General features: G+C 29.5%; 1 protein-coding gene across 1 annotated transcript; it reads left to right on the top strand.

The window, feature by feature from the left end:
* Positions 1-22,107: 22,107 nt before the first annotated feature.
* LOC112284188 (ubiquitin-conjugating enzyme E2 32) lies at positions 22,108-25,234 on the top strand. The gene is made up of 5 exons (XM_024523750.3): positions 22,108-22,810; positions 23,063-23,194; positions 23,452-23,536; positions 24,013-24,176; positions 24,368-25,234. The coding sequence occupies exons 1-5, from the start codon at positions 22,700-22,702 to the stop codon at positions 24,890-24,892; spliced, it is 1,017 nt and encodes a 338-aa protein (XP_024379518.1). The 5' UTR covers positions 22,108-22,699; the 3' UTR covers positions 24,893-25,234.
* The last annotated feature ends 797 nt before the right edge of the window (positions 25,235-26,031 follow it).

The raw sequence follows: 26,031 nt of genomic DNA, 5'->3' as shown, positions 1-26,031 counted from the left end.
CATTTGTAAAGATCCATTTTTCTTCTTCACAAATAATATCAAAGCACTAGGTAGTTACTTGGAATGTTGAATAAAATTCTTAGCCGGATTTTCTTCAATGTATTCTTTTAAAGTTGCAAGCTCATTCTGAAATAAATTGTAGATAGGTCCAAACAATGGTTGAGCACCTTCTTGAAGGTCAATCACACAATCATAAGAGCAATGCTTTGATGGGATATCTATATTTTTCTTTTCAAATACATCTAAAAAATCCTTATACGCTTTTAAAATTATTATTGTAGCAACCACAAGTTCCAATTGTAGATTTGCATAGACATCAAATATAGTACCTTATTTGGTCGCCATCACTAGTGCTCTAGCAATGATAAATAAATGTTGTTTAAGTTTTGGATTGTCAGGTGTTAAAAGTTTTTTTATAGATCTAGAGGTTCCATGATCTACTAGAGAAAATTCTAACTTTTGTGATATCCAATCTATTCGTGGATTGTATTTTTCAAGCCATGACAGTCCTAAAATGACTAGACTTTATAGTGATCTAATAACGTTGAATACTACTTGGCTACTATGATTGTCAAAGGTTGTTTTTAATGGAATTATTTCATAAGTGACGTCTCCAGAGGATAAAGGTCGACCATCTATTACTTCTACATATATGGCTTTGGAGTTTTTGACTATATAGATTTTGTGTAATCTAAAAAATTCTCTATCAATAAAACATGCAGAGGCTTCCAAGTTAAGTAATGCATGACAATCTAATTTTTTGACTCCTATCCATGCAAGTATAATAAAACAACAAGAAGGACTGGTAGAGAGTACATAACCTTTTTTGGCTTGTGATAGTGAAGAATCCAGTCACAAAATTCCTATAGTGGTTCGATGCCCTCATTTTCCTACAATGCTTTTATGATGTGGCCATATTTTTTATTTGATATATATGCCAGTATTTCTCTAAACAATTATTAACCTTATCGCTAGGTTTTTCACAATATGAGTATAGACTAAGTTTCCTTTGATATTTTTTTTCTTGTTCAAAAAGAAGTTTGAAGCAAATTACATTAATCTGTATATCTTTTGCTTCCAACTGCTCATTAGAATTGGATGGTGAAGAAGTTGTAGAATAATTGGTATATATATGTGGTATAATTGAAGAACGTTTATCTTGTCATTATTGAAATAAACGGTTATCGTACTTCAGAACTTAACTAATGGCTTCATTGATTGTTAGAGGATCTGGCAAAGACAACCATAAGTCCTTCACATCGTCTCTTAATCTCCATTGAAATCGGTTCATCAATGCATCTTCTCTCCAATTTATATCACATACTAATTGTCAAAAATTTGAGGCATACGTTGATACAAAGTGGATTCTTTATTGAAGGCTTTGAATTTTAGTTATTGAAGAATGAATCTTGTCATATTCACCAAATGCTTCTACAAATGCTATCAAAAATGCTTCAAAATTATACAATGTAGGCAAATTTTTTTCAAATAATGAGGCGAATCAGGATAAAACTTCACCTAAGAGTAAGGTTCCAATCAAACTCATACGAGAGGTTTCAGTGGAATATTATTGAGGTTGATACAAGGTGATTAGTTCTACTTGATTTACAAAGCTATGAAATTTTAAGTGGGTGCCATCGAACTTTTCTAGAAGGCTAATCTTTGGTTATTTTGTTGTTATTGTTGTCAGATCATTACTTTGAGTAGATGCACCTCATATTTGAAGTATTCATAGTCATTTAAGAGTTTGGAACCTTTTTTGTGATTTAATATGGTAGTTGAGGCACTCCAGCTCGTTGACTATTATGTATGGACATATATAGTTCTTCATTTTGTTTCAACAAAGTCTCTGTCCTAATCCTCAATGCTTCAAGAATATTAATAACAAAATCTAACTTGATCTCTTTTGAGTATGTCATATTGACTTTTCCATCTTCTATCATAAAAAATCAAAGAAATACATGCCTTTAAAAGAAAAAAAAAAAAAAAAAGATCTATAATATTAAAAAAAATCAAAAGAATATTAAGAATAGAACAATATTAGTCTAAGAGAGGATAATCTGCAACCTCTAAAATGCTATAGTATTTCCATGAAGAGAGATAATCCATTCTCTGTCAAAAAAGACTAAGTTCTTAATATTATTTTATGGCAATCTTGACAAAGTATTAGGAACCATTTACAAGATAAGGATTCCAAACCAAGGAATAGAGTTAACTTGACATTAAAACAACAAGTAGATACAAGGCAAGAAGGTCCTGATTAGACCACAAGAAATGAGTTGTTAAGACTGAGGATCCCCTCAACATCAACTCCTATATATACTAAGTCTTAAGAAGCTTCTTGAGAAGTTTCTATGATACTTGAAAACAAAGCAGGTCTAAGAACCTTCCTAAATCATTTAAAGCCTCTTAAAACCTACTAGGACCTCCTATGACCTTTTGGAACTTTCTTAAAATCTATTAGAACCTTTTAAAATCTTTTTGAACCTCCTAAAACCTTCAAGATCCTTCATTGAACCTATTGATACCTTTTGGAGCATTCTAGAATCTTCTAGAACCTTTTCAAACCTATTAAATCCTTTTGGAACCTTTTAGATCCTTCTAAAACCTTCTTCAATTATACATCTATAACACCTCATTTTGTAGTTGTGTTGTTTCTTTGGACAATATTGAGCAGTGTGCTTAGCTTCTTCACAATATAAACATAGTATTTTTTTATAATAACAAGTCTTTTCTTATTCAATAAGAAGTTTAAAATATATTGCATCAATTTGCATGTCTTCTACTTTCAAATATTTAGATTGAGAAGTTGTTGGTATTTTCATTGAATTGTAATAATGTTAAGGTTTCTTTGTGCAATTCTCAAATCAAAACTCAAATATTTGATTATCACATTTTACAGCAAAGTCAATTACTTGATTCAATGTCTGAGAATTAGATAAATTGAGCATCAATTTCTTTACTTCATATTGTAATCTATAGAAAAATTGACTGATGAGTGCTACATCATTCCACTTGATATTTGTCATAGATTATTAAAATTGTGAAGTATATAATATCATTGATCAATTATCTTATCGCAAGATGTAAATCTTATTGTTCGTAATAAGGATTGTTTATATTTTCTATACATAGATCAAAACTCCACTAACAATGCATCTAAATTATCCAATATTAAATCATACCATTCAAGAAATAATGAAAACTATAATAAAGTAGAATTTAAAAGTAGTGTTCTAATAAATCTGACTTATGATCCTTGAGTTGGATAACTTTGAGATTGTAATTCAATCATTAGTTGTATCTGATTGTTGAATCCTCAAAACTAACATCTTATGCCATCAAACTTCTCAGATAATCTAATTTTTAGTTTCTTGAAACTTGAACAATGTTCCGTTGTAGAAACAGTATAATGGCTTGGTTTAGATGTTGAAGAATCTTCAATCATCTCTATATCTTTATTGCATGATAATATTGTTGCTCCTTGTGGTGGTAGACTAAGTTGATGTATTGCAAGCATTAATTCTCTTATTTGCTCTTGCATTTAAGCCATTGCACTCTTTATTTCAGTAAGTTTTGCCATGCTAGCACAATAAAAAGAAATGTGTCTATTCTCACAAAATACAATACTCAAGAATCAAAAAAAAAATTTTAGAAATAATATCAGTTTAGAAGAAGATAATCTGTAATTTCTAATATGCTTATGACTTATCAAGAAAAAAGGATAATCCATTCTTAATTAAGAAATGACAAAGCTTTAATATTATATGTATATTCTTGTCAATTTTTAAAAAATACAAATTGAAAGAAGATACATAAACTCATGGAATCTCTATCAAAAGAAAAGTAAAAAAATAGAAGAAAGTATGTATATTCAAGGAAGAATTAGAATGGCTATTGCCAAAGTCTAGAAAACATAAGATTCTTGAAACTAGACTAAAAGAAAGAAAGGAGTTGATAAGAGTAAGGAAGGCCTCACTCTTGCATCTATATATATATTACTTAACTAAGAACTATGTGGCGACATGCTATAGGAATTCTAATATGCATCCATCTTGCATGACATATATCTAATTTGCAAGACAAGTTTCTTAGATGTGCGCCATATATCCAATTTGTACTACAAGTGGTCAACATATCGACATGTGGACCCTTTATTGGCAAAGTTTAATCTACCAATCACCTATAGACCTGTATAAAAGCAATGCAACCTCTATGAAGATTCTAGAAAGCTTTTCATAAGATATTATCATATTTTTCTATTTTGACTTACTTCTACCTAGATAATTATCAAAGTAAATATGTATGTTTGTGATAGTATATCCTCTGATCTTCTTATCAATGATATCAAGAATAATTCTTTTAAGCTTCATGATACTTCTAAGTTTGAATCTGAAAAAAATCTATTCTATTTTGAATAATGATTATACATTCTAAAACATAAAGCATAATTACATATTCTTCAAATTTGTCATGACTTTTTGACAGTCGGATATTTTGGATACAAGAAGACTTTAGAGCTAATATCAAGAGAATTTTGGTGGCTTTAAATGTGAGAGGCAATCCAAGACTTTGTACAATCATGTAATATGTGTTCAAGATCCAAAACTCATGGCCATTCATCTTATGGACTTTTTCAACCATAATCTATTCTAAAATAACTATGATCTTTTATTTTTATAGATTTTATTATGGATCTTCTAATCTTAGGTTTGTCTGATTCTATATTTGTGGTAGTAGATCGTTTTACCAAGATGGCATATTTTATACCATGTATAAAATCTATCACATGTAAAGAAATGGCTAAGTTTTTTCTTAACAACATCTATTACTATTACGAATTATCTAAAGATATTATATTGGATAGAGAGATTCAATTTATATCAAGATTTTAAAGATGGATATAAAGCTCTCTGCAGCTTTTTATCTTCACATTGATAGACAAATAGAATAAGTAAATCAAGTTTTGGAGCAATACTTGAGGTATATCATCAAGTATCATGAAGATGATTGGACAACTCTTTTACCATTGGCAAAGTTTGCATATAATAATTTGAAACATTCTTCCATTCAATAAACATCTTTCGTTGCTAACTATAGTTATTATCCATAATTTGATATTTTTGACTTTTGAAAAGTTGATAATCTTGCAATAGAAGTTTTGGAAAAATTTTTGTCAAAGCTACATGCAATTAAGAAGGCACAGTTAAAGAGAGCTCAAGAATAATAAAAAAATTAATGCAAATGCCTATAGTAAGGAACAATCACAATTTAACAAAGGTAATAAGATATGATTACTTTGTTGTAATATCAAGCCTATTTGTCCTTATGACAAGTTAAACTTTTGTAGACTTGGACTTTTTTTTATTGATAAATAAGTCAATCGTATTGCTTATTCATTATATCTACCAAAGTTTATGAAGATCCACCTTGCATTTCACTTATCCTTTCTTGAGCTATATAAGACAAATAATATCTTGAGAAGAAAATAAATCCCACCTCTTCCTATAGAAGTACATAATAATCAAGAGTTTGAGGTGGAAAAATTCTTACATTCAAGGCAACCTCTAAATAGGTTAGAATATCTTGTTTATTAGTATAGATATGATATTAGTAGATGCACATAGAAGCCAATAAAAAATCTTACAAATGCAACAAAGAGAAATAAAAATTTTCATTGATAAAATCCATCAAAACCAAGATAAAGAATATTAAATCTTTTTTATATAAAAAATAAGATCAAATGAAGATAAAATTTTACTTTTCTATCTTTTTTTATAGCTTCTATGTATTTGTGACACTAAAGAGATGGAGGACCAATAACTAGCAAATTCAACTGAAGAGCTTTTATTTGTGGACTTATTAAATAAGACATTTTAATTTTTACGACCTATAAGATGACAAAATTGAGATGAAGATCTTCAAGAATGACATGTCCTTCCTTGAATAGATGGCAAAATACAATATGTTTAGTATCACGATCTTAGAAAAGAGTCCCGATGTTTGGTGATTTTATTAGAAATAAGAATAACTCTTGACAATGTTCTAAATATTTTATTTGAAAGAAGTTACGAAGGCCTCAACAATGACTAAATAACATGGTGGTCTTCTTGCCTTGGTATGAGAGACTATCGATGGTTGAGAGAACCTATCAACCATCTTCAAAAAGAACAAAGATTAGTATATGTTGCAAATATTATTTGCAGCATCTTGAATTTCTTCAACATATAAAGACTACTTTTTGTAGAATTCCTCCCTAGAAAAGAGAGGTAATATCATAGATATATATAGGTACTCAAATAAATATCTATATGATTAGATAGAAGTAGATAAAAATAGATAAAAATAGGTTAATTTTATAATACCTTCTAAAGAAACTTTTTAGAAGCTTTATAGATGCTACTTTGACTTTACATGTATTTGTAGTTAATTAATAGGTTAGAAACTTGGTCAAAAAATTAATCACATGTTGGTAGCTTGTGGAACAAGCTAACTATGTGGCATACGTATAAAAAACTTGCCTTGTAAATTAAGATATGTCTCTTGTAAAGTCAACACATTTTGAAGGTCCTATAGGACATTGCTACATAGCTTTTAGTTAAGAGTATATATGGAGGCAAGAGTAAAGCTTTCTTCACTCTTGTTAATGCCTTTCTAGTCCTTAGTCTTATTTTAAGTCTTTTTGGTGTTCTTATTTTTGGCAATAGCCATTCCACTTCAATATTATATCATCTTTGAGTGACTTTTTAGTTTGTTTCAGTGACATAAGAGTGTATTGAGGATTTTCTTTCTTCGAGATTCATGTCCTTGATCCATTAAGAAGAGCTTATTAGAGTACTATAAAAGAGATTCTATTATAACTCAATCAAATAAAAATAATTGGTGGCTTAAACTCATTTTTTCTTTTATTGTAAAAAGTTATTATTTTTTATATAGATTATATACTACAAGTAACAAAAGAACAACTTACAACTCCTTTTATCTGGCAATTGGTAATATGGATACTTTTTTCAAATAATGTAAAACTCTTTCTTGTAAGTGATACAATGTTATAAATAAAAACAAGATTAATACATAATTTATATATATATATATATATATATATATATATATATATATATATATATATGATAATTTATTCAATTTCTAATATTATATTATATATTTTTTAATTTATATTAATTCATATTTTATATTAATCTAAAATTATTATTATAATTTTTTATTATAATATAAAAATCTTTAATACTATGTTGTTTAATTGATTTATTTGTGTTTTGTCCATTTATGAAGCTTACATTTGCTACTCCATGACTTGATTTCTCATTCACCTAAATATTTTAAATACAATTTGTCTATTTTCACTTATCATTTCTACTTACAATAACATCCAATATAATATTATGTCAAAAGTTGGATTTGATTGTATTAATCAATATTTTTTTCAGATCATCAATAATAACATATTATTTATTGATAATATGTAAACAAATAAATAAAGCACATTGAACTATCTTATATGTGTAATTAATTGTATGTTAAGTCTATGACTTCATTTGTAAAAGGTAAACTATTCTCTATAATATTTCCTCAATCTATCAATTTTTTTTTTGTTTCTAGATTTTATTGTTATATTAATTTAGAATTAGTTTTGAAGAATCAAAATGAAAAAAATTCTATTAATGTCCAAGGTAAAATGCTTAAGAAACTAACATCTTGATATCAACAAACTAAACTTTTCAAAAATCTATATCAAAAATCCTTGACAATAGCATGGATTCAACTAGTTATATATTAATGTATAAAAAGTGTAATTCAAAATTTATAAGTAGATTTTTTGAAAAATCTAATCCGAAAAAAATAGTGCAAAAATAGAAGCTAAGGAAGTTAAAGCTATCATTAATTTTAAAACAATAATATTAGGTTTTGAATAAATATTATAAATTATGGATCTTAGTTTATCTTATTTAGATTTTTCAAAGTAATTATTTTATAGAAATAGGTACATGAAATTTTAAATTGAATAAAATTAGATAAAAAATAATTAAAAAAATGTAAAATATTTTTTAGAAGATAAATTTAATTATCATATTTATAATATTCATTTCAAAAATAACATCATTATTTAAAATATAAATTTTTTAAGAATAGTATGTAATATTATATTTTATTTATAAAAGCAATAAATCATATTATATCACTTATATTTATGCTTCTATTCTGTATCAAAAAAATTCAAATAGTTTATTAAGATTAATAATAAATTTATACAAATTTTAATTTTTTATTTAAATATATATTTGTATGTTTTAGAAGATTATACATAATTTTTTTAGATACAATATGATTTTTTACAAACCTAAAATTTTGGATATAGCAAAAATGTTAATCTTATTTTTAAAGAAAATTAGTGGTTTAAAATATTAAATATTGTATAAAAATTTTATAATCTTACAATATCTACTCTCCAGTAAGAATCTACATCATTAACAATGTAGATTTTTTAACTATTTTATATTCTAAAAGCAAATTACTCCTTTATTTAATTAAATATTGTCATAAAAATATTAACTTTAATTTTCTGGATTATATTCTTTTGATGTTAGATTGTAGAATAAAAATAAAATAATATATTTTTATATTTTATAAAAATATATTTTTAATTAAAAAATAAGATTCTTTTTTCATAAGATCTATTTATATAGAAACTATTAATGAATACTATGTATAATATAAAATTGTCATATGTGATCAATTTTAGAAGATACTATCTAAAATTTTAAAGATAGATATTAAGTTGTATTTAAATTTTTATCTTTAATTAATAAATAAATTAAATATTAGGAATTAAAATTTTTATTTTTTTATAGAATATTATAATATTAGATAGCAATTTTTCTATCAAAGGTATGAATCTAAAACGATTGTGAAAAAAAAACATATTGATACATCACTAAATCAAATTTAAAGATAAAAAAGAACAAAAAAAAAAAAAAAAAAAAAAAAAAAAGACATAAGATTAAAAAAAATAAATAACTATAATGACTAATGTCAAATACAAAGTAACTAAAGAGACTTGAATTAAAACTAAAATATAAAAAATGTGTTGATAAGACTAAAAATGTTGTCATACTTGCTTCTAAATATATTAGCTATTAAAATACCTTGTAGAAATTTCTTAAGGACAATAAGATTTGTGAATCAAGCTTGAAGTTGTAGACTTCTTCTAAATTGGCTTTTAAAATAAAAACTTATATGATAAGTTTCAACCAAGTTATTTGGCTATTATTGAAGCCTTTATAATTACCATCAAACAACACATTCTACATGATATTAGTTATTATATCTAAGTCTATTAGTGTGATTAAGCAATAAGAATCTTTTCTAAGATTTTAATACTATATATACTATATAGCTCTATATTTCTAAAAGAAGATATGTTTCTCTTGAAGATTTAAATTTTAATTTTAACATTGTGATAAGTGAGTCAATTTAAATTTTTTATTTAAAAATTATACAAATGATAGCTTTTAAAATGAATTTATTAGTTATTGACTCTTTGCATCAAAAAATATTCATAGAGCTAATTCTTTAACTTATTTTTCATTGATGTCTACCATATTATTTTCAATAGTTGGTCTTTAGTTTTGATGAATACTGTCAATAATTTAAAATAAATAAATAAAATAAAATAAAATAAAATCCTAAGATATTTATAAGATTATTATATAACTTCCATATATATTTAATAATATCATATGTATGTTAATACACAAGATATTATAATCAATTTCTATAATGACTTATATTTAAGATTTCTTCTACTTTAAATATTTAGTTGTTATTTATTTCAATAAAAGATGGTAGTAGTTGCATTTTTGCTAATGCATTCATTATAGTATTAAATTTGATAAGAAAAACATAAAATATAAGATGAAATTGCATTGATTATGATAATGACAATTGTTATGCAACAATATTGATTTGGTTTTAAATGTTAAATAGCTCAATCATTCAATAATATAATTTCTTACAAGATTGATTAGACATATTATTACAACAAAGTAATCATAGATTATGATCACCTTTGAATGAAAGTTTTTCATTTATAAAAACATCTACATTAGTTTATTATTTTTCTTAAGTCTCTTTTTTTTTTAGATCTTTTTTAATGTAAGAAGCTTTACTATTCAACTTGATATATCTGTTTTTACTAGATTTTTAACTTTTGAAAATTTAAAAATAATAAATTATAGATGAATATTATAATATTTTATTTCATAATAGAAAGTATCATAATATTTTATTAAATTTTTTTGAATAGAAACGATTATTCAATATTTTTAGTGATGTTTGATTATACATCTTAAATGTTTCTTTAATACTTGGTTTATACATTTTATTTTTCTGTAAATTTGAGATTTTTTTTTCAAAAGAAAAAAAATACTATTAAGTTTTAATATGTTGAAAAGAGTTCCCCAAAATCTTAATATGATTAGACTCTTTGAAAAAATATAATATCATATAGAAGTCTACAACATAAATAAATATTTTTGAAGAACATTTCATATGTCTTTACTAGTAATTTTATTGATACATATATTATTTAAAAAATTAAATTATATAATTTTAAATTTTAAATTTCTATAATAAAATGTATTGAAATAGATGACTAAGACTATTTTAAAATAGACTAAGATTGATGTTATTTGTGGGATTAATGATTTGAAGTTTTTGCTTGAAAATAAGTGTCACAAGCTAAAAAAAATAAAAATAAAATAAAATAAAATGATTTGAAAAAATTTATATTTAAAAACACCTAAAAACTATTAAAAAATTTATATTAAAAATAACTTTCTTTTAAGAAGTTATGATGTGATTAAATATACATAATTATATATTTTTTTTCTTTTGAAATACATAAATATCTTTTATAATATTTTTTTATTAAACTTAATTTATTGAAATTATTATGAATATTATTTTTAATATCAAAAACAAAAGAATTTATTAGAAAACTTGAAGAAACTGCATTAAAAGTATATATTTACTAGGATGGTTGATTTTATAACTTACCAATACAACTCTTAAAATTTAAAGTATAATATGTAGTTGATCATGTATAATATTTCCTTTTTTTTTTTTTTTTTACAAGACAAAAATATCTAGAAAAGACATTGAATAAATATTTTTTTAGGATAAGTTTAAATATTTAATTCAAATCTTTAAAATGATATATAATCAAATAATTTTGGTAAAATCCATTCATCTTAACATATAATCTTGCATTTCTAAGTTTGTTTAGTATATGAAAAAACATGTTGACTATTTTCATTTATATTCTTGGAATAGACAGAAAAAATTTAAAAAATAATAAAAAAAAATCAAACAGCATAAAAATTATATTCTAAAAATTCAAAAAATATTAAATTTATCAAATATTAAAAAGTAGCTAATATTAAAAAGCATTTGTAATTCCAAAAGACATGACAATATAACAAAAAATATAGCCTTACTTTGTTTGAAATAAAATATTCTATTTATTTCTTCTGTTATGAAATATTAGATTATAAATTATTTATAGATCTTTTTAATATAGATTTAAATTTCTTTTAATTTGTTTAAAAATTATAATATTTTTAAAAAATAATAAAAATTAGATATAGACAAATTTGTTTCTTTTAAAATCATATTCTAAATATTTTGGCTTTTTCTTTTATTATGATCATATTAAGAAGTTTCTTTTAATTTTCTAAAATATAAATATTAATCTTCTTTCTAATGATGAATTATTTCTTATATTATAAAATATTTGAAATGTATAGCATTCGATTTCATATCTTATATCTTTTATTGTATATTTTAATTTGTAGAAATATTAATAGTAAAGTATAAAAGATATGACGTGATCACATGTAATATTTAAATCAAAATTCAAAAAATTGGTTATTGTATTTGACAATAAAATAAATTGATTGATTCAAATTTTAAGAATTAAAAAAAAAATTGAAAAACAAATTATGTTGTGGTCTATAAAAACATTGGTCATTAAGTGCAACATTACTCTATTTGGTATTAATTGCTAGTTTTCAAATTTGTAATGCAAATGTTAACACAAATTAGTTTTTTTCCATACAATTTAGATTGTTTTTGTTGATGTAGAAATTACATCATATTTTCTATATGTAAATCAAGGCTATTCTAAAAATATATCTAATATAGAATTTTTTATCATGAAAATAATAATAATCCATAAAAATAATAATTTATATGCATATTAAGCATCTAATTTCATATTTGTTCTTGCTTCTATAATAAATCTTTTTTCAATATTTCTACCAACTTGGCAATACTAATAAAAGACTTAAGAATTTCTATATAAAAAAAGTTAAGAAGATAAATGATATTAAAAAAACAACATTAATTCAAAATAAAGTAATTTATAAATTTTGAAGCACTTTGATGCTTTAAAAAATATGTAATTTTTCTATCAAAAAAGATTAAATATGGATATTATATAATTAAAAAGATTCAAATTTCAAAAAAAAATTCAAAAAAAATTTGAAAGAAGATAAATTCATTTTTTTTATAAATAAATAAATAAATTGCAAAAAAACTACAATTATAAGATATAAAAAGAAAACAAAATCTTAAATTAAGACTAAGATATTGTCACGGACATACATATAATTACCTATATGAATAGATAAAAGTATGTAAAAGTAGATAAAAGTAGGTTAATTGTGTAATATCTTCTAGAGAAGCTTCTTAGAAGCTTCATAGATGCTGCTTTGACTTTATAGGAGTCTATAGTTGACTTTTAGGTTAGAAACTTGGTCAACAAGTTAGCCATGTGCCACACATGTTGGAAGCTTAAAGAACAAGCTAACTACGTGGTCCATCCATAGAAAACTTGCCTTGCAAGCAAAGGCATGTGGCCTAGAAAGTCAACATATATTGGAGGTCTTATAGAACATCGCCACGTGGCTTCTAGTTAAATAGTATATATAGAGGCAAGAGTGAAGCCCTCTTCACTCTTGTCAACTCCTTTCTTGCTTCTAGTCCAGGTTCAAGAGTCTTTAGTTTCTTGTCTTGCGGCAATAGCCATTCCAGTTTCCTTTTAATATACCTACTTGTTTATATTTTGACTTATTATATCGAGATAGCCTTTTGGTGTATATTTTTCCTCATCGAGTCTTTGTCCTTGATAGATTGACAAGAGTACACTTACAATATCAGAGCTTTGTTTTTTCTTGAGTAAGAGTGGATTACCCCTTTCTCTTGACAAGACATAAGCGTATTAGAAGTTTGCGGATTACCCACTTCTAAACTGATATTGTTCTTAGTATCTTCTTTGTTATCAAGTCTTTCTTTTCTTTTGTCTTGAGCAATATCAAACAAATTTTTCTTCTTAGTGTCATTATGGCAGAGCTTGTTGAAATGAAGAGTGCAATGGCACAAATGCAAGAGCAAATGAGGGAGTTAATGCTTGCGATGCATCAACTCAATTCACCAACACAGGAAAGAACAAGAATAGCAGAAAGTGGAGATATAGAGATGATCGGAGCTGCTTCAACATCTATAACAAATCACGTTCCTTCTCCAATTGTACAACATCCTATAAGCACTAGAGAACCAAGAATTGCCTTACCTGAGAAATTTGATGGTACGAGATCAAATCAATCAAGTACAATTGGCAATTGAACTTCAACCGCAAAGCTATCCAACTCCAGGATCACAAGTCAGGTTTATTGGCACTCTACTTTCTGGTTCTACATTATCGTGGTTTTCGTCTTTTCTTGAACAACGAAATCCAATATTGGACAATTTGGAAGCTTTTTTGGCGGAGTTTCGATCTATGTATGGTGAACACGATGCAACTCGTGTTGCAACAAATAAGATCCGAATTCTGCGACAAGGAAATCGCTCAGTAACAGTATATGCTTCACAATTTCGACAACTTGCAATTGACATCAAGTGGGATGATGCTGCACTCATCAGTCAATTTTTTTATGGATTGCAATACGAAGTAAAGAAATTGATGCTCAACTTACCTGATCCTCAAACTTTGAGTCAAGCAATCGATTTTGCGGTAAAATGTGATAATCGACTTTTTGAATTTCGATCTGAGAATCATTCACGGGAACCTCAACGTTATTACTCAATGGCAACATCAACATCTTTGCCAAACGTACATTCGAAAGTAGAAGACATGCAAATTGACGCGGTACGTTTTAAACCTCTAACTGAGCAAGAAAAGATTCGTCGTCGTCAAGAAGGATTATGTTTATATTGCGGAGAACCTAAGCACACTGCTCAACATTGTCCAAAGAAACGACGCAACTATAAAATGAGGGGTACGACGGTCAAAGAAGACAACATGTCGGAAAACGGATTCGTCCAGCTACAATAGGGACCGTGCAGTTGGAACCTTGTACAATTCCTAATGAAGGTCCTATCCTCTCCTCAAAACCCTCTCCTTGTTTTATAATAGACTTATATTTAGGACCTAAGAATTACAAAGCCTCTGCTTTATTAGATTCGGGAGCCTCAGCATGTTTTTTAGATGAACAATTTGTTAAAAGTCGTAAAATACCCTTTGTACAGAAACCTAAACCAGTACATGTAGAAGTCATAGATGGTCGTCCCTTGTCTTCTGGAGATGTCACTCATGAAACTCATCCTATAAAAGTAACAATAGACGGTCATGATAGCTACATAGCTTTTAACATAATTAAATCCCCGTCCAATCCAGTTATTTTAGGTTTATCCTGGCTAGAAAAATAAAACCTTCGAATAGATTGGAATTCGCGTAAACTTGACTTTTCCAAAAGCGTTATTAATAGTTCTATGAACCAAGTAAAAAATTATAAGTCTAGTACAATAAAACCCGTACTGATAGGTGCAAAAGCATTTATACACGTAGCAAAAGGAGGATCAACTTTTGCTATTTATGCTGCACCTATTTCTGAAAACGTAAAGACTTCAAGTGGCATTCCAAGTCAATATCAGGAGTATCAAGACGTTTTTGAGAAAAAGAATGCAGATATTCTTCCTGAGCATCGTCCATATGATTGTTCAATCGACCTCAAGGAAGGAACTCAGCCACCATTTGGACCAATTTACAGTTTATCGCAAGATGAGATGGCTGAACTCAAGACATATATTGACGAGAATTTAGCGAAGAATTTCATACGCCATTCAAAATCTCCAACAGGAGCTCCAATTCTATTCGTAAAGAAAAAAGATGATTCTTTACGAATGTGTGTTGATTATCGAGGACTCAACAAGATCACTATCAAGAACAGGTATCCATTACCTTTGATATCAGGACTCCTTGACCAGTTGAATCAAGCTAAGATCTATACAAAAATAGATCTAAGAGGAGCATATAATCTAGTACGGATCAAAGAAGGAGATGAATGGAAGACTGCGTTTCGAACCAGGTATGGACATTTCGAATATAATGTCATGCCCTTTGGACTCACGAATGCACCAGCTGCTTTTCAACATCTCATGAATGATGTATTTCGTGAATTCTTAGACAATTTTGTCATCTGCTATCTAGACGATATCCTGATCTATTCCAAGAACGTCGAAGAACATGAAATACATGTTCGTCAAGTATTACAAAAACTTAGAGATGCAGGATTGTACGCCAAGATGAAAAAGTGTGTATTTCACACTACTCAAATTGACTTTTTAGGATACATCATTTCAAATGATGGTCTCATGATGGATTCTAAGAAAGTCCAAACAATCGTGGATTGAAAGATTCCAAGGACGGTAAGAGGTGTCCAATGTTTCTTGAGATTTGCCAATTACTATCAGATCTTGATCAAAGATTTCTCACGAGTTGCAGCTCCACTTACACGTTTGACTAGTAAAGATAAATTTCAATGGAATCAAGAAGCGGAAGCAGCATTTGAAGCCTTGAAGACATCGTTTGTCTCTGCACCAGTCTTATATCGTGTTGACTTTTCCAAGGCATTTTTTATGGAAACAAATGCATCAGATTTTGCCTTGGATGCAGTTTTATCACAAATGGGAACAGATGACAAATTCCATCCGATAGCTTTTCATTCAAGAAAATTCTCAGCAGCCGAGATCAATTATGAGATCCACGATAAAGAACTTCTTGCGATCGTGGATTCCTTTCAAGAATGGCATCATTATCTAGAAGGCGCTTTTAGTCCAGTCACTGTGTATACAGATCACAAGAACCTCGAGTATTTCATGTCAGCACGCGTGTTGAATCGTCGTCAAGCTCGTTGGAGTATGTCTTTGTCAAGATTCGAGTTCATTATCACTTATCGGCCAGGAAAACAACAAGGTTTATCTGATGCCCTATCTAGACGTTCTTATTTTGCACCAAAAGAAGGAGATGCAGCTTTTGAGCAATAAAGAACGGTCCTCTTGAAACCGGAGCAATTTCATCTCCGAGCAATGAAATCAACATTGACTGTTGATTCAACTTTTCTCTAGCAAATCCAGTCCAGTATGTCATTAGACCCTCTTGTTTATGATATTGAGAATAATTCTTCCAAGTCTCATGATCCTTCTAAGTTTGAATTCAAGAATAATCTATTATATTTTGAAGGACGCCTATATGTTCCAGAAGGAAAAGCACGTTTACATGTTCTTCAAGCACGTCATGACTTTCCAGCAGCAGGGCACTTTGGATATAATAAGACTTTGGAACTCATATCAAGAGATTTTTGGTGGCCACAAATGTGGAAGTCAGTCAAAGACTTTGTACAATCATGTGATATTTGTTCAAGATCAAAAATTCCTCGTCATCGACCTTACGGACTTCTTCAGCCATTACCTATACCAGAACAACCATGGTCTTCTGTTTCTATGGATTTCATCACAGATCTTCCAAGCTCAAGATCTTATGATTCTATATTTGTGATAGTAGATCGTTTCACCAAGATGGCACATTTTGTGCCATGTACAAAATCTATCACAGGTGAAGAAACAGCTAAGTTTTTCATTGATAATATCTATCGCTATCATGGATTACCTAAAGATATCATATCAGATAGGGGAACTCAATTTGTGTCAAGATTTTGGAGGACCCTTTTCAAGATTTTAAAAGTGGACATAAAGCTATCTTCGGCTTTCCATCCTCAAACTGATGGACAAATAGAGCGCGTAAACCAAGTCTTGGAGCAATATTTAAGGTGTACTATCAACTACCAACAAGATGATTGGACAACCCTTCTGCCATTGGCAGAGTTTGCTTATAATAATACGGTACATTCTTCCACGCAACAAACACCTTTCCTTGCCAATTATGGCTATCATCCACGACTTGATACTTTTGATTTTTCAAAAGTTAATAATCCTGCAGCAGAAGATATGGCAAATCGGTTGTCAGAGTTACATGTAATAATGAAGGCGCAGTTGAAGAAAGCTCAAGAACGACAAAAGATAAATGCAGATGTATATCGTAAAGAGCAACCACAACTCAACGTGGGTGATAAGGTATGGCTACTTCGTCGCAATATCAAGACCACTCGACCTTGTGACAAATTGGACTATCGTAGGCTTGGCCCCTTTTCTGTTTTTGAACAGATCAACCCAGTTGCATATCGGTTACATCTACCGGAGTCAATGAAGATCCATCCTGTATTCCACGTGTCTCTTCTTGAACCATATAAGACAGTGGATATACAAGGAAGAAGACAAATGCCACCGCCTCCTATAGAAGTAGATAATAATGAAGAATTTGAGGTGGAAGAGATATTAGACTCAAGGCGGCACCGAAATAAGCTGGAATATCTTGTTCATTGGTGCGGATATGATATTAGTGAGCGCACATGGGAGCCATCCAAGAATCTAGCAAATGCATCAGCTAAAGTCAAAGTTTTTCATCAACGACATCCATCAAAACCAAGATGAAAACCTCTCTTATAAAAGAGACAAGATTGAGATGAGACATTGCGATTGTCACAACCTTCAAGACGACGCAACCGAGATGAAGACCCTCAAGAACGACATGTTCTTCCTCGAATAGATGGTGAGATACAACGCGTTTGGTATCACGACCTTGGAAGAGATTCTCGATGTTTGGTGATATTATTGGAGATAGGAACGACTCCTGATGGTGTTTCAAATGTATTATTTGAAGGAAGTTATGAAGGCCTCAACAGTGATCAAATAACAGGGTGGTCTTCTCGCCCTGGAATGGGACACTATCGATGGCTAAGAGGACCCATCAACTATCTTCGAAGAGAACAAAGATCAGAGTATGTAGCAAATATAATTCGCCGCATATTAGATTTTCTCAATATATAATCACCGCTCCTCGTGGAACTCGTCCCTAGAAGGGGGGGTAATGTCACAGACATACATATAATTACCTATATGAATAGATAAAAGTATGTAAAAGTAGATAAAAGTAGGTTAATTGTGTAATATCTTCTAGAGAAGCTTCTTAGAAGCTTCATAGATGCTGCTTTGACTTTATAGGAGTCTATAGTTGACTTTTAGGTTAGAAACTTGGTCAACAAGTTAGCCATGTGCCACACATGTTGGAAGCTTAAAGAACAAGCTAACTACGTGGTCCATCCATAGAAAACTTGCCTTGCAAGCAAAGGCATGTGGCCTAGAAAGTCAACATATATTGGAGGTCTTATAGAACATCGCCACGTGGCTTCTAGTTAGATAGTATATATAGAGGCAAGAGTGAAGCCCTCTTCACTCTTGTCAACTCCTTTCTTGCTTCTAGTCCAGGTTCAAGAGTCTTTAGTTTCTTGTCTTGCGGCAATAGCCATTCCAGTTTCCTTTTAATATACCTACTTGTTTATATTTTGACTTATTATATCGAGATAGCCTTTTGGTGTATATTTTTCCTCATCGAGTCTTTGTCCTTGACAGATATAAGAAAGACATTGACAAGACTAAAAATTTCCTTACTATTTTTCTTTTTATATTGGCTATAAAAAGTTAAAGAAAAACTTATGGCTTTAGTATCAAGTTGTTTGTTATTATTAATGTAGCTTTTAAAAAGTAAAATCTTATTTAAAAAATTTTAATATCATGTAGCATATCTACTAGAATCTAAGGATCAAATTTATATTTCATTAAATTTTTCAAGGAAGATGTTATTTAATTAATATATTTTTATTTACCTCTATTTATTTCTATTTATTTAAGTCATGTATTTTACTATTATAATTATTATTAAAAATAAAGTATATAATATTATTATATATTTTTCTACTAAAAAATTACTAGTTTTTGTTAACAATAGTTTTCCACCATGATTTCAAACTTCTAAATTTTTAGAGGACAAAAATTTAATAAGAAATAATTTTACAAATAATACATTAAAGCTTCATATAACAATAAAGATGTAATTAAAAGAAGTTAAAAACAATATAGTGTGTGAATATAATAAATAGATTGTTAATTGATTTAATATTAATTATTATTATTATTTCTTATTTTTTAATATAGTTTTTATTTATAGAATTTATTTAATCTAATTATATTAAAAAGGATATCATAAAAAATTAAAAATAATTTAAAAATAATTTAGGAATAAAATAAATTTAATTTATATCAATATACTTTTAATTTTTATAAGTATTACAAATTCTTTTAGATTAAGGCATATGAGTAATTAATCCTTATAAGATAATGTGTTTTAAACACAATGGTGAAGTTAGCTTAGCTATAATAGCATATTGAAGGCTCATTTGATGGCCATTAACCTTAATCTTAGAATTTGATCTTTGGATCAGTGAAGATCATGGATTTTAGTATAAGTTCTTTAGAATTCAAGGGTAGAAATGTGGCTACCTCTCTTAGGTCTTAAGAAAAAAATATACGAGACATCATATACTCAATTTTTCAAGAATTCTTTTTCTTTGTTGATAGGCAAAGCCATGTCAATTTTTCATTAGACTTTAACAAACTTTGGTCTTTTTTAGTTTTCTCTCTCACTTTTTATAATTAGCTTTTCAAATTTTAAATAAATTTATGAATTTTTTTTGCATTATTATAGACATAAAAATCATAAAATCTGAAGTTTAGACAAGGAAGAAACCTCTAATTTAGCAAAGGGTGGTTTATTACCTTCATAGTTTGGTAGCTTATTTTTAGAAGGCTCTCCTTCATTGCTTACAAATTAAAGAACAAATAGAGTTATTTTGTTGGAAATTTAATAAAGTCCAGTTTTTACAAAACTAAAAATTTATTATATTAGAGCCATGTTGTGGTAGCAATGCTAATTCTTGTGAAAGAAGATCAATTTTGTCAAAATTTTAATAAACTTAGGTTTACTAAAGAAAAATCAAGAATAAATTTTTGGCACTTAATTTTATAAAAAGAGATTTATTATCTTACTAAATTATAGCAAAGACATACAACCAAATTTGAAGGTAAAATGTAGAATATAGATGCATCTTGGAATCTTCTTTTGAAGAAAACTAGTCGGATTCAATCTAGATCTTAGAATCACTTGTATCACAACAATTTGTAAAGGTGGGTGCAATAATAGGTTTAGAAGTAACAAACCTCCATCAATCCAAACTTAAATGATATTGTTAGTCTATTAGTTAATTACCATAGATCCATCTTAGATAGTAGGTTAGGAAGGATGTAGATGTCAATTTGGAGAAATAATTAAAGAAATGGACGAAATTTTAGATGGATATAATATTTAGATGATATTATTAATTTAAATTTAATATATTTTGTAGATAAAAATTTGAAATGACATCCATTATATAGATTGGATGAATGTAGATTAGATAGAATTATAAACTTTGATAAATCAATAAATTAATAATTTATATTAAACTACAATATATAATAATTAATTAAAACTAATTATTTAATATTAACTTATAAGTGACAGTTTTAAAAAATCCAATTAGATGAACTTGATTTTTTTACATGGTGCTAATAAAAAAATTAAAAAATAACTTCTATTTAAAGGTAATAAAAATATATAATTATTTAGAAAAAATAACCAAAAAATAGTAATATTTTTAAAATATTTTTTAAAATATATTTCTTATAGAAAATATCTTAGATTTAAAGTAATGCTAAAATAAATTAGAATAACATGCATGTTAGTATAGATATAATATTAGTAAGTAGACATATAAATCATAAAAAAAAATACTATAATTGCATCAAAAATGGTTTTTTGTTTTATTAAGAATGTCCATTTATAATCAACTATTAACAATAATAAAAAGAAAAAATAAAGTAGAAAAGAACCAATTTAATAAAAAAATCTTTTTTACATACAATTAAAACTTATCTTAGATCTTTCTTCAGCAATCTAAAACAAATCTAATAGATTCAAATTTAAAAAATATCATTTGAAGATTTTCTAAATAAATTACTTGACTTATCACAACCTTTACAAAAAGAAAAATATAAATAAAGATCTTCAAGAAAGACATTTTAATTTTTAAATAGAAAAAATAAAAATATATTAATATAAAAATTTTAAAATATTTTTAGTATTTTATATAATATATTTAAAAGAAATTATTCTAAATATGCCATTAGAAGAAAGTTATAAAAGCTTTAATTATGATAAAAAAAACTAATCAATCTTTTTAATTAGCCAATGTTAGAGAAAGAATTTTTAAAAATGAAATTTTTATGTATACCCCTTAAATATCCTGAAATATCAAGAATATCCCTACATTGTTGATAATAGCAATTGTATCCCTTGTGGTGATATCTTATCATATACAAAGGATACATTTGCTATTATCAAGAATATAGGGGTATTCTTGACATTTTAGGATATTTGAGGGAGATATATTTATATATATATATATATATATATATATATTTGAAAATTTCCCTACAATAAAACACATAATAAAGATCTCAGTTCATTTGTCTTGGTGTTGGCCCCAATCATGTGTGTTCCCAAAGGTGAAAACCATGACGACAAAAGCAAACCGCAAGAGAACAAGGGAAGGACGAGGAATGAACGAGAAGTGGACGAGAATGGGACGAGAAGACGCCCACTAATTGAAAAGGTTCACAAACCGCGCGTCCAACTCAGCGTGGCCGGATTGGCCCAAAGCAGCGGCGGATCGTCATTGCCCGCTCACAGGCAGGCCCGGCCTGGCTCCGGTACACAGCGGATCCTCGGAGGGCCGTAGGGTAGCCTTGTCCTCCTCCCCGCTTGCTTCCTCGCTCCCCTCGCGCTTGCTTCCCTTCCCCGACTGAGATTCTGATGCCCGAATTTCTTCGTTTCCGGTTGCTTTTACGATCGCCATCCACCCTTCGCAGCCATCCGGTCATTTGATTGTGACATCTGCGGCGTCTTTCGGCGACTTATCGGACTTACGAAGACGCAGGCGTGTCTGGGTGGTGTGTTGGAACGTCTTATTAGTTTTTAGGTTTTTCTTGGAAAGTGGAGTTCGTGGATTTGAGGATTTGTGAGGATTCGGTTTGAGTTCATCGATGTATGAGAGTTGGATAGAGTGTTGAGTTTTTTTTATTTCTTTTTCCTGATATCTTTTTCCGGTTTACTTTGGAATTTGTATCGGGGATTCTGTGAGAGGGTTGCATGAGCCGTCGTTTCACGGGTAAGTGTTGTCGGGGGGTAAAATTGGGCGGTGTAAAATTTATTGCAGGATTGTGTTCGTGGAAATTTTAGGTTAATATCACTTGATTCTGTTAGAAAAGTTTCACAATTGGAGTGGGCGAAATGGCGGAGGAGAGATATAATATGAAGAATCCGGCAGTGAAACGCATCCTGCAGGAAGTTAAGGAAATGCAGAACAATCCTAGCGCGGATTATATGAGTCTTCCGCTTGAGGTGGGCTTGAATTGCTTTATAGAGAGCTGAGTTCGCTTACACTCAAAGCCTCTTGCTTCTCTTTGTCATAGGTAGTTTGCAGTGAGATTGCATGGATAATGTCGTTCGTGGCCACTGGAAAGTGTTAATGAGGGCTGGCAGCGGTACTAAAGAGTAAGTATGTGCATTACGGATTCTAATGACGACGGGAGAAATAACTCGCGCATGTATTGATCATCTAAAAGAGGCTGTTCTGTGATTTCTTACGAGCAGGACAATATATTTGAATGGCATTTTGCAATAAGAGGTCCTTCAGATTCCGAATTTGAGGGCGGCATATATCATGGACGTATTCAGTTGCCTCCAGAATATCCGTTCAAGCCTCCTGCCTTCATGCTGCTCACAGTACGCACGTCATCAATCTGTTTTTTTGAAATTGTCGACGTATTTTGCGCTTTCAAACGCCTGTGACTGTTACAAATTAGAGCTTAATTTTTTGAGATATTTACTCATCGGAATTACTGTTGCTACGACTTGACATTCCTTCTTACGGACAGAGAATCTATTTGTGCTAAATTTTGCGGTCTGATTATCCTGGGGTTTGACTTGTCTTCGCATGTATTCTTTTGACACTAACAAGTATTGGATGTGTATTTTTGTAGCCAAACGGTAGATTCGAAACTCAAACAAAGATATGTTTGAGCATTTCTCAACACCATCCGGAACATTGGCAACCATCTTGGAGTGGTATGCTTCTTATACTTTGTCTTTGTGATTTAGGTCTGTCACCAGTGAGGTGTAATCTCTTTGCTTCTCTCCATTTCAGAACCACAAGTACTTGAAGCACATCATAGCAAGCACAGCTGTCACATGCCGCTCGTTTATAGAATAGTTAATTTGACTACATGCATCTTCATTTGGGTTGCAGTGCATTGTTCCGTTTTCTTCTTGCGTTTGAATTTAAGCACACTAAAGTCTGTCCTTCTGAAAACAACCGGGTTTTTCCTTTTTCGTTATATTTATACTGCTCCTTGAATTCTAGCATTATCATGCTAGCTGTGGACGTGTGCTTTTGAAGTAGTATATTCCTCAACCATCGCTTATTTCTTACTCTTAGGTGTTCTAGACTCTCAGAGTTTTTTTGAAAAAGATATCGAATTAGTTTGTAATTCGGAATATATTCTTTTTCATTCCATCTGAAATGAGGTTTTGTAAATGAGCAGTACGGACGGCCTTGGTTGCACTGATAGCATTCATGCCTACTAAGCCGGATGGTGCCCTGGGCTCCTTGGATTATACGAAGGAGGAGCGTCGTAAGTTGGCCATCAATTCTAGACTATCGGCACCAAAGTTCGGTAATGCAGAACGTCAAGCTTTGATTAATGAGGTACATTGGGATCACTCCTTCTGATTGTACTAGAATTCTATTAAATATGCAAATTCCAAAGTATTTATGACATTGCAAAAGTTATTTATTGTTATATTGTGCTGCGCGTAATGTAGTCATTGTTATATACCTAGTACATCATTTTTTTCATTTCAAAGTTTTACTGATCGGTACCGACTCGGCCATCACAGATACACCAGTACATGACGAAACAAAGTCCACCAGTTCCTGAGGTGCCACTTGCCAGTAAGGAAACTGAGACGGCGGGGGCAATTGAAGATGCTGACGAGGATGATGGAGAGAGTGTGGAGGCTCTTATTGCTGAAGGATCTCGAATTTCTGAGGAGCTTGTAACAGATGCAGTGGTTGAGAACGTGCACGAGGTCCATGTCAATGCTAATGCTGGTCCGCTGGCAGTAAGTTTCAGCGCAGATTATCAATTGGCTCCACCAGCAATCCCTATTGGTGATGCAGCCACATTAGCCCAGCAAAATTTGTTGTGTGATGTCCATCCTTCACAAGCAAGTTCTGGACCTGCCGTGGCAACTCAGGTTAGGCCTCCAGTGCAACAACCACCCAGTGATTTCACTTTGACAATGTTAGCTATTGCCTTGGCGATTGCAATTCTTGCACTAATTGTGCACAAATTGATGAAATCTCGAGGGATACCAAATTCTGTAGATTCTATGCCACCAAAGAAAGTTTTGTACTTATAGCCAGGTGGCCTTGCGCAGTCTTTTGGCACACTTAATTGTGTGGGCTTAAATGCATCTTCTTCAATAGTTGTTCTTATACTTGTCCAGAGTAGCTTCGTAAATGATTCTCATAGCCGAGGCTCTGTGGAGTCATGGGATCAGCAAACGTTTCCCCGCCACACCCTCCCCCCCCCCCCACCTTTTTTCTTTTCTTTTAACCCCCTTTTTATCAGTGGTTTTACACCTCGAAGATGATTACTGTATATTGTAGGCAGATTGATTGGTGGTTTTTCACCCAACTACTTTGTTTAGTATTGTTATCATTATTCTAGGTAAACGAAGTGTACCATTTTGATATCAAAATATGTCGCCTTGAATGTCATAAACTTACATGCATGCACAAATGTGAACCCTAAATGTCTAGGTTGGTGCGTTTTCTTCCTTTGTTATTTGTTGTTGATTCTTCTTTTATGTTTTTCTATCACCTTGACAATGACTTTCGGAATTACAATATGGTATGGTAGTGGGTGTGTGGTATGGTAAGATCAAAACTCAAGCATAATACAATATCTAGACAATGAACAAGATTGTGTCAGATTGGTGTAGAAAACTTTAGAAAGTTGAAATAGGAATTGATCAGTAGGTAAGATTGCTTGTCACAGTGTGAATGGGCAATTGCGTATATGTTTACAGGTTTATAAACCTTGTATGGGAATATAAAAGCAATGTTTGCACATAGAAGTATAGTAGTTTAAAGAATCTGATAACTGAATTTGATGTACTGGGAAAATTCTTGAATGGTTCCATAGTTCAAAGTTGCAATTGGTTTAAGAATCAATTAGAATAAATATGACTTTCGTTGTGAGAATTTCTTGATGACAATTCAAAGTCTAACTTTATTCATTTAAAAAAGACAGTGAATTATTTTCTAAAGATACTATTTATTACGTAAGAAATAGTCTTTTTCTATTCAAAACAGTCACTTCAAAGTGTATTTTTTTATTTTTTTATTTTTAATATGTTGCATGTAAAACAAGTCAATATTTTGACTACTAATACAGGTAAAAAACATTAAATGTAGAATCTAAAGCATTTTATAAATTATTTTATCAGTATTATACTTGTTTTATTATAATAAATTTAAATTCCTGCATGACGCA

This window comes from Physcomitrium patens, chromosome 7, assembly GCF_059467195.1.
Source record: "Physcomitrium patens ecotype Gransden chromosome 7, ASM5946719v1, whole genome shotgun sequence".
In the NCBI taxonomy this organism is placed as follows: Eukaryota; Viridiplantae; Streptophyta; class Bryopsida; order Funariales; family Funariaceae; genus Physcomitrium; species Physcomitrium patens.
The sequence above is the reverse complement of the archived record's forward strand: the minus strand, read 5'-3'. Positions and strand labels throughout refer to the sequence as shown.